This window comes from Hippopotamus amphibius, chromosome 16 (genome assembly GCF_030028045.1).
Source record: "Hippopotamus amphibius kiboko isolate mHipAmp2 chromosome 16, mHipAmp2.hap2, whole genome shotgun sequence".
Lineage (NCBI taxonomy): Eukaryota > Metazoa > Chordata > Mammalia > Artiodactyla > Hippopotamidae > Hippopotamus > Hippopotamus amphibius.
In genome coordinates, this window is record NC_080201.1 from 28,632,180 (window position 1) to 28,642,506 (window position 10,327).

At 45.1% G+C, this 10,327-nt stretch overlaps 1 protein-coding gene across 1 annotated transcript; it reads left to right on the top strand.

Moving 5' to 3' along the window:
* Positions 1-8,429: 8,429 nt before the first annotated feature.
* On the top strand, positions 8,430-8,645 carry LOC130838057 (small integral membrane protein 10-like protein 2A). The gene has a single exon (XM_057710833.1). It carries the CDS (start codon positions 8,430-8,432, stop codon positions 8,643-8,645), a length of 216 nt encoding a protein of 71 aa, XP_057566816.1.
* The last annotated feature ends 1,682 nt before the right edge of the window (positions 8,646-10,327 follow it).

Sequence of the window (10,327 nt, forward strand, 5' to 3'; positions counted from 1 at the left end):
CCCAGAGAGGCAGCAACAAATTCCAGCTGGTGAGGCGTAAAGAGGAGCTCCTTGGGAAAGATGAGCCAGGAGGCCCAGAGAGGGAAGGTGACCTATCCAATGCTACACAGCTATTGTGGCAGAACCTATTTGGCCCCAGTTTGGGCTGGGAGGCAGTGATCTGTGACAGGGCAGGCACTGGCTCACAGAGGACCCCCCCCGGAGGTGTGTGTGTGCTGTTTTCTAGTGTGTACTTGGGAAGCTCTGATTTCCTCTCTTCCTTCTGAAAACCCAGGGCTCTCAAAACAAACAAATAAATCTTGGCCTAAGCACTCAGTGAATTTGTTTAAAATAATATCTCAGTGCAGACAGTTCATCCCCGCCGATTTCACCCTCCAACTTGAGGAATGCTCCCCAGACTCTGAGGCAAGACAGGGTTCTAGACCTCTCAGGGCCTCCGTTTCCCCTTCTGTAAAATGACCAGATTCTATAGGCATTCGAGTACTCTTGCAAACAACCACCAAGATACATTGTTAAATGAGGAGGGTTGTGGGGAGGAACTGGAGGGGAGTATAGAGGGAACTACAGCATTAGGAGGGGAAGCGGGGAAAATACCTGTATGTACCCACTTGTAACTGCGAACATGTCCGGGAGGGCTGCGGAAGGAAACTGGGGTCAGGGATGAGAGGAAAGTGTTTCACTGCTTTTTCTTTTGTACCTTTTGAAAGTCAAATTATGTAAATGTCCTGCCTGTTAAAATGTTTTTACATATATGATATAAAAAAATTTTTAAGTTTTGGAAGCCAGCATTTGGGTATTTTTTTTAAATTATATAACAGTGACTGCAGTTGCTCTTTCCTTTTCATACACTGAGGTTCTAAGAAGAAAATCCCCAACGGGCAGGCTCTCTGGCCAGAGACTTCCTGATCCCAGCGGGAGCAAGAGGCAGGAACGCAAAGAAGAAGAAAGGATACGGTTCCAAAATTCAAACCTGACTTTGAAAGTTATAAAAAAGAAAAGCGAAATCCTTCTCTTCCCCTTCCCAGAGATAACCTTTGATAATAGCTTTTTGTGATTCATTGTGGGGAGGAGGCAGACCTAAAAAAATACAAATAATAGGAAGGAAAAGAAAATAAGCATTGTGAAAGGCAAGTTTCCATTTAATTTAACCCTTCAGTCTGGTAACCCTTCAGTCTGTTTCTGCAGGTGGTTTTGTCCTGTTTCTCTGGGCACCGGGCTGGGTCTGATTCTTCCTGGCCAAGAATGCAAGCCAGGAGGCTTCCTGGAAGCAGCATTCCTGTCCTCTCCAAGTTAGGCAGTGACATCCCTAGCTGGCTCCTGGGGAGAGGACGACCACCCAGAGCCTGCCTGGCCTGAGGATCTGACCCTAGCAAATAGACTCACACCTCGCCGTGTCCACCTTGGTCATCTGTCAGCAGAACTGCAAGCATCTCCTCAGCCAGACCCTGGAAACTGGTAGAGGTTTCCAGGGTACAGATGCCTTTTCCTAACACCTCCACCGTAAAAATCATACATGCTCATGGTAAGAAATTCCAAGAGCACAGAGAATGCAAACTCTTTTCTCATTTCCTCTCCCCAGAGGTAACTGAGTTACCAGCCAGGTTTCTTGGCATTCTCCCAGCGTGGTCTGTACGTCCCCTGGGAGGCAGTGAGGGTAATGATGCCCATTCTATAGATGAGGAAACTGAGGCTTGGAAAGAAGGAGAGACTATTGAGGACACAGCTGAAACGCGGCAAACTTGGGATTTGAACTTGACTCTCCTGCCCTCAAGTCTACAAATGTCCCCAAGTCTCCCACGGTGTAAGCTCTGAGTGGCTCTGTCCCGAGTTTATAGGGCTTCTTTGCCCCATCCCTTATCCTGCACGTACACACAAAACACATTCACACACAACACACACACAGGACAAACTCAGCCACACAAAAACGCCCCCCATACACATACACACACTGGCCCAGTGGGGTGCCCTCACCCCCCTAGACACACATCCATCTCTAAACCAACATACACACTCACACACTTAATCACACACCTGCAATGTGTATAAATACACTTCAGACACACACACGTCCTCACTCCCAGAGACACACACTTCTACACACCCACAGACACTGGGACATGGCCCATCCCCACCAGCTCCCCGCATCCCCTCTGTCAGAGCCTACCCCTCAGAGGGGCCACATCCCCCCTCCCAGCCAAGCTATCCACAGAGGTTCTGCCCACTCTGCCCGATCGAATTCCAGCTGCTGTCTTCTAGACCAGATATTGTGCCAGCAGATGCCACCTGTCCCCAGCCGCAGCTGGGCCCCCTACCTCCACGCCCTTCCCCTCCTGGCCAAGATTCTAAGGCAGCAGGACGCTAAGGCGCCAGGTCTCCCCTCCCAGCCCTGGTGCCTTATGGAATTTTGATGAAGAAACTCGAGGTTCACTGCTCCCACCTCCTGAGGTTTATATGCACAGATATCTTGAAGGGGGCCTCGGCCGGGAGATGAAAAACCCCAACCCTAGGTGGAAGCCCAGCCCTAACCCTCACTCCAACCCTGGTGACCTCAGTCTTCTCCGGTTGCTCCTATTTGTGGAATGTTTCCTAACCCCTTGCCTGACTTTCCTCCAATAGTAATAGGGAAGAACCTTTGTCTTCCACTAAAGGGATGTTGCCTGTAAACTTAAATTATACATGCAGGCTTCAGTAGTTGTGGTGCACGGGTTTAGCTGCTCCATGGCAGATGGGATCTTCCTGGACCAGGGATCAAACCCGCGTCCCCTGAATTGGCAGGCAGATTCTTAACCACTGTCCCACCAGGGAAGTTCCTCTGTCTCATTTTTTTGTGTGGAGTTTGATAAACCAAGACACTTGCTCTATATAATCTGTGGAAACCTGTAGAGAACAAAGGAGATGCCGGTAGAGCTTTTTTTTTTTTTTTAGAATGAAAAGTAATTTTCATGGTTTTTTCTCTTTCGCATTGCAAAAGCAATGAACTGGGGGGACATGGCTCCCCCAGGACGTCTCTGGCTGGGGGACAGAGCACCCTGATTTCGTACTACTCCGTGATGCCTTACTGGGACTCAGTGAGTCCATCTGTCACCTGTCCAGGCCCCTGCTGGCATATCCTCTTTTGAGGTCCAAGCAATCAAACGTGGGTACGTTTTCTAGGAGCTGGATGCCAGCAGCCACAGAAGGGGACTGCAGGAAACAGGCCTAAAGAAAACACAAAGCATTAGGCATATCAAAAGATCAGAGAGCTATTTGAGGATAATTTCCAAAGGAAACGCTAAAACTCCAAGTGGCTCTGTGCCGGTGGGAAAGGCACACAGATGCTGGTTCCTGTCCCACCCTAGAATCAGGGCCCTTCTCTCCTTCCTTGGAAGCCCCACTTCGATGGGCAAAATTGACAGCCCATCTTTTTTTTTTAAATCTTTTGGCCACACTGCCTGGCATGTGGGATCTTAGTTCCCTGACCACAGATTGAACCCACACCCCCTGCATTGGCCGCAGGTAGTCTTAACCACTGGACCACCAGGGAAGTCCCCTGACAGCCATCTTAACCCTCAAGGCTCCTCTATTCCACCCTTGTTTCTCCTCCGACCTCTCTCCTGTTAGTTCCACACTCAGGCCCTTGCGTACGCGGCGCCTCCGACCAGGAATGCCCTCCCTTTCCTCTCAACCCCTGCAAAGCTGACCTATCCTTTCGTGCCCATCTTCTTCAGGAAGCCTTCTTCTCCTTGTTATCTTTGGAGTTCTTCTCCAGTGGAGCTGCATCATTATTTGGGTGGGCTCTGATCTCTGGCTTACTGATATTTTACAGGTGAGTCATCGATGCCAGTACTTTCCAATAGAAACATAACACAAGCCACGTTCACAATTAAAATTTTCTATAGCAACACTTCAAAAGTAAATAGAAACAGATGACATTCATTTTAATAACGTTTTAACACAACATAGCCAAAGTATTACCACTTTAACATATCAATATTAAAAGTTAATAATAAACTAGAGTTGACCCTTGAAAGACAGGAAGGTGAGATGTGCTGACCCTCCTCAGGGTCAAAAATCTGAGTATAACTTATAGCCTGCCCTCTGCACCCGAGGTTCCTCCCTACCTGCGGTTCTGCTTCCATGGATGGATTCTGCCAGCTGCAGATTATATAGTACTACAGTAGTTACTGTTGAAAAAATCCACATAAGTGGACGCCCACGGCTCGAACCCTTATTGTTTGGTTGCGGAAATCGAATCGGTCTGTCGAGAAACCAAGCACCACACTCAGAGGGTTGGAGAACTCAGGTTTATTAAGCCAGCGGTCCCAGATGAGCTAATGCTCTAAAGTTCTGAGCCTTGAGCTCAGGGTGAGCTTTACTTTTATAGGGGTCAGTGCACATGGTTGGTTGATTGGTTACCTGGTTACTATAGGTTACGGTCAGTTACAGAGCATGGGAGCTGCTATGGGTTACGTGCAGGGGGTTTCCAAACAGAAACTTACAGGAGCAAGAGCAGAACATTCCATACTTACCAGAACATCTTAAGGTTACAGTTGATTGCTAGGTCATCTTGTTCTTATCTCGGTGCAGCAAGCAGATTTTACAGAAGCAGAGCAAGCGTGAAGTTATTTCTAGCTGAGTGCAAACTTCTAATTTTCCCTCTTTATTCCCCCCTCTTGATGCCCCTTAAATCTTATAAGGCATCAACCTTTCGATCTTCTAGGCTCAGAGGCTGGTAACCTCTCAGGGCTAGGAGGTGTGCGGTGGCCCACCTACCTGAGGTGGCTTCAGCTAGGCTGGAAATTATCCTCATGAATAATGGCAAGAGGCAAGGTAAGAGGAGGCAGGTCCCAAGGAGGAGTAGAACTATTTTCACAAGAGTTTTGAATCCTCCTAAGTAAGAGAACCACCCCCCAAATAGCTCTCCGGGATTCCACCCCTTCCAAGTCTGGACTGGGACATGAGCTATTTTAGTCATCTTGGTTTTTTTTTTTTTCATAACCTTGCCCTTGTCATCTATCTGTAGACAACAGTTACTGAGATTGAACTTCCCAGTAAGTAATCTAGGGCCAGGCGATTCTGATAAACAGCATTATACATCTTGGTTTGTTGTTTTGCCAATAACTTAAGAGCCTTGGCCGTTTCATTAAGTAATGATTTTAATTACCGCCTTGAGCCGAATAATTCTGTTAAGCATGTAAATTGGGGTTCGGTCGCCCCAGGACCCATCTTCTGCCCAAGTGGCTGGCCCATCATATTGGATTATGCGTTCAGGAGGCCACTCATCATCTTTCCAGTTTTCAATCTGTAGAGACCTGCGTTTCCTGGGGGGGCCTCTGTCTTCATAAACTGGGACCCCTAATGATTTACCTTGGGCTAAGGGAAGTAGGAAAAAGGAGGAGTACATATAATCAAATATATATATGTGTGTATATATATATATACATACTTTTTTTTTTTTTCCTGTAGGGGGTTTCTGCTAGTCATGAGACGCAGACGTCACCATGTAGGGATTTAGTGCTTTTCTAGATGTGAGGAGATGCAAGGGTTGGGCTCATAAAATCAGTTCCTGAAAACATCTAACAATCTACAGACCTGTTCCGCCCATCCTCCAAAGCACAGAGTGTCTCATTTCTGGTCTCCACGCTGAATTCCCTTCAGGGGATGTGGAAGGTCAGTAGCTGCCGCAGCACAGAGTGATTTAGTCCTTGTACAGGCAGAGGGCAAGTTCTAATTTACAGTTGACAGGGCCCCCTCATGGTCATAAATTTGACCATGTTTTGGGAGGCATTTTATGACCATTTCGTCCCACGGTGCTAGGAAGGCTCTTTCCTAGGTCTGATGAAGATTTCACTGATAGACCACTCAATGTGCCAGTATTGGGCTAGGTCTTTTAAACAAAAGCCAAAGCTCTCTGGGCCACCAGTATTCTTAATCTGTTATGGTCCAGGAAAAATTCCCTCTTGTTGCATCTTCCCATATTCAGAGTTACATTATTACAATCATTGGTCACATACAGAACTATATATTTGATTAACTGCTTCAAGTAGCCTAGTCATCGTTATTTTTGTTGGCGGTTCAGTCACACATTTGGTAATACGAGAAGCAATAATCTTGAAAAGGAGGCAAAATACAAATCATATAGCTAGTAGCGTCAATAGAATTACAAGTAAATACTTAAGCCAAGAGCTTCCCACGCCAAACCAGTTTTTGAAGAGGTCAAGACTTCGGAATGGGTCGCTCAAAGCAGAAATCTGAGCAGGTATTATTAATTGGCCCGACGAGGGGATCCCCGAACAGGACTATAATTTCTTTTTTTTTCTTAGAGTAAATTTCCTAAGGGCCATCCAGTTAGAGCCTTGGAGGGGAGAAATCCACCAAGGCAACCCAAAAGTACTAGTCATAGGTCATTGGCCGCAACCCAACTATTGGACTGATTTTTAAAATTAGCACAGCATTGTGCCCATGATAGAAAAACATTTGGTTTATATGTAAAGGTCTAAGAAGTCAAGAAAACATTATAAATGCTCATACGAGTCAGGTCCAGCATCTTGGGCTAGCGGTCTACTTCTGAGGTCGTCTTCTTCTCGTCCTGGTGTGAGTGTAGTTTTCTCCTCTGATAAGTGTCCTTCCATCTAGGTTGGAGATTGTCCTTTAAATTATGTCCTTTATAGTATCTAAAATCCCCTGGTTGCAGGTTGTGGGGCATCTGGTTTTCATCCAAAGACAGATTACTGAGATAAGCTTCAGAAACAAACTTAGAGTGTCCTTTTAAAAACTCGGTTGGAATTTACATTACTATAGCATAACAGCAAGGAATTATCCAGGGAGTGAATCTTAGTAAACACAGACCTCCATCAGCGAAACTGGCTCTTAATAGTCATTGAAACATAATCTTTTTCTCTCTAAAATTACTCTCATTTTTACCCAATATAACCAAATTAAGACTAATTTGTTTGTAAAATAAGTCTGGTCTCAAAAGAAACTTGGTCTGATAATTTATGTAACTATAATTGATCATATAGGCTTTTTCCTTTGTTGAAACTTTTATAAGGAGTCTCAGACCGGACTTTTTTAAAAGATCTCTCAGGGGTAGGAAAGCCATGCCAAGGGCTTGGGCTTATCACAGATTTTTACCTAACAGATGTAGGTGAATTCCTCCCTTTTCAAGGTTCCCAAAATACCTTGAGTTTTCTATACCTGTTAGTGAGATATAGAAAATCCTAATTTATCTGATAAAGCTGCTGGGAACCTAAGAGTTTCCAATGTCTGGAGGGAACAGATAGAGAGAAAAGATAAATGTTTCAATCCTTTTTACAAATGTATAATTTATCAAATTATTGTAAATCATAATTAGTTTGAAGGGAAGGTTTTCCTTACACCTGGAAAACATAGATTTAAACCAGTAATTTTTTTAGATAGAAACCATAAAATTTATAGCCATATTCACCAGTTTACTCAGTCACGTGTAACATCTTTTTGTTAACAGCTTATGAAACCATCAGATTTTTTTATTAGGATTTTTTAATTTTTTTTTTATCCTGTTCAGCATTATGGTCTGAAAGTCAGAAACCTGTATTTATCCAAAAGCCCTTTTTATAAATCTTCTTGAAGGGGAAGCATTTTTGCAAAGGCATCAGAATAAAACCAGAATCATCTTAAGACAAAAAGCTTAAGAAGGCATGTTTAAAATCTGATTGCAAGGTCAATCAATTTGGTTATTGTTGTGACATACAACATTTTAAGATAATAACTAGAGTTATGACTGATAACATTTTACCATGGCATATCAGAATTTTAGGAACTCCATATAATTTCTAGAATATCTATATTAGTAACAATTACCATGCACTAAAATCTACGATTTATTATTTGTTTGACAACACTTCCCATGTAACTTAATGTATCAAATGAACCTCATTTATATCTCTCTTTGGGATATTTCAGGGGCCCTCTGAAGCATCCCAAAGTTAGTTAGAGGTCAAAAGGACTTTATCAAAATTTGTTTTAGGGTTTTGTCAAAAATACCTAAAAGGGTTTAGAACACTCAGTCAGATAGGCTTACAGGTCACTGTGAAACAATAGTTATTCACTTAGCCAAAGTAACGAGAACAGATCATTTAAAAGGTAAGAAAACTTAAAATCTGTTATCAAAGGGCAGTTCAACATTTTAAGAAAACTTGTCCTCTTAACAGAGAGAAAAGCCAAATTCACATTTTGCACCAGCTTACTTTTAAAATTAATTTACTCAACTAAATTTATCTAAACTTAGTCAATCCAGCGGCCCATCCGGCGGCCCGCCCGGGGGCCCGCCCGCCACCACCTCCTTCGCTCCCTCAGCGCAGGGCCAGCGGCCGGGGCGGAGGCCTGGGGGCATCGCGGCGCCAGGAGGGCGGGCGGGCGGGCTTCCGAGCGCCGGGCGGTGCGCGGGCGGGTGGTGGGCGCCGGTCTATATGGCGGCGGCTCTGTCGGGCCTGGCTGTCCGGCTGTCGCGCTCGGCCGCCGCCCGCTCCTATGGGGTCTTCTGCAAGGGGCTGACCCACACGCTGCTCATCTTCTTCGATCTGGCCTGGCGGTTGCGCATCAACTTCCCCTACCTCTACATCGTGGCTTCCACGATGCTCAACGTCCGCCTGCAGTTACGTTGCCTGTGGAATCAAATATCTTAGCCCCAGGTCACCTGTAACTATTAAAAGAGAAGGCCTGAAAAAGGACAGCTGGAGAAGATGACATCATGAAGATGTGGAATCGCAGACACGGAGGAACCACGTATAGGAAAGGCTGACTGTAAAGTTGTACTTGGATTTTCGACCGTGCAGAAGGTCGATGTCGCTAGCCCCTGACATGTTCAAGGGTCACCTGTATTTGCAAACCATGTATCTGATGAGGATTAACGTCCAAAATATGTAAAGAACTCTTACAACTCAACAACAAAAAACCCAATCCAAAAATTGGTAAAGGACCTGAATAAACATTTCTCCAAAGAAGATATTCCAATGGTTCATAATGAGATCCACTGAAGGCCTTCTGCGAACTGACAGGCGTGTCCTGGGGCTCAGGGTGTGAGGGCACACAGCATGAGGGACGGCGGCGGGCGTCTCAGCACCCGCCTCGCGGAAGAGAAGGGAGCGGGCAACGACTGGGACGGACTGTTGTGCTTAGAACTGTTGTGTGAGAGAAAGCGGGAGGAGAGCCCTTGCCCACCAGCTGTCACCTCCAGGGTGAACAAGCCTGCGGGTGATGCACATGGAAATTCACAAAACGAGGAGTTATCCCTGGAAATGAAAAATGATCTGAGTGAGGTCAGTCTCTTGCTTCACGATGGCAACAAAGTGCTTCCATATTTGCAAGACTCAATATGGAGAAATTCAGCTTCAGCGGCTGCTCAGAGCGGGACTGCGGGTCTGCTCGTTGCTCCCACAGGAGAGCGTTTTGCTGGGGTGTCCTGTGGCGTCGGGGAAACTCGGGGGAGGGACTGGCGGGGAGGAGGGCCCAGGGCCACTGACAGCCACAGAGGACGGAGCCAGAGAGGAGCGCCTTGGGGGTCAAGACTACCATGCGGTCAGAAATGGGGATTTCTGAGGATGAACCACCAAGGGCCCTTCCGGAGAAGCTGGACTCTGCGTTGGATCCCTCTTGCCTGCGTTCCGTCCCGAATACACTGCTGCACACACATCCCCAAATATTCTTGAATGATGAGACAAAATGTGTTCTCCCTGGCCATTCAAAGCCCAAGTTTTCAGAGCAAAGAGTAGAATACGAGAAAATGCTTTCACGTGTAAAAAGTATGTCAGATGACCTGCAGATAACACTGGCGTTACTGGCTCTACATGCTTCTGAATTAGCAGATCTGTTATGCCGTAGTTAAGGTACAGGCAGAACAATAAAAATAGTGAGATTAATTAAAAAAAATAAAATAAAAAAAATAAAACTCTTTTCTCAGGGTCCACTTTCCACAAACCTTCTTATCACTTTCTTTATCATTACTTTATTTCCCATTCAGAAACAGCCACCTGTAAGTCAGACCTACTTTCTTTTCCCTTAATAAAATGTAATTTCATTTCTCATGCCTTCTTAAAAACACACATCCTGCTTTTCTTGAGCAACCATGAACTGTCCTTTATGTTAGTATTCCGTAGATTGGTGAACATAAATACCAGTGACATTTTCTAAAAACATTTGCTTTCTTTACAGAATGAGGCACCAAGCATATTCATCAATAATCCTAAATATCCTTTTGTCTCTCTGTAAAAGGAAGCCAATGTTCAGTAATTAATGTTTCACTATCTTATTTTATTTGGGAATGGTTACCTAGTCAATAAGCTTTTATCACTTAATTCAGGGCAACTCC

Coding starts and splice junctions, on each gene's coding strand:
- LOC130838057 (XM_057710833.1), top strand. CDS start 8,430: ATGGCGGCGGCTCTGTCGGGCCTGGCTGTCCGGCTGTCGCGCTCGGCC.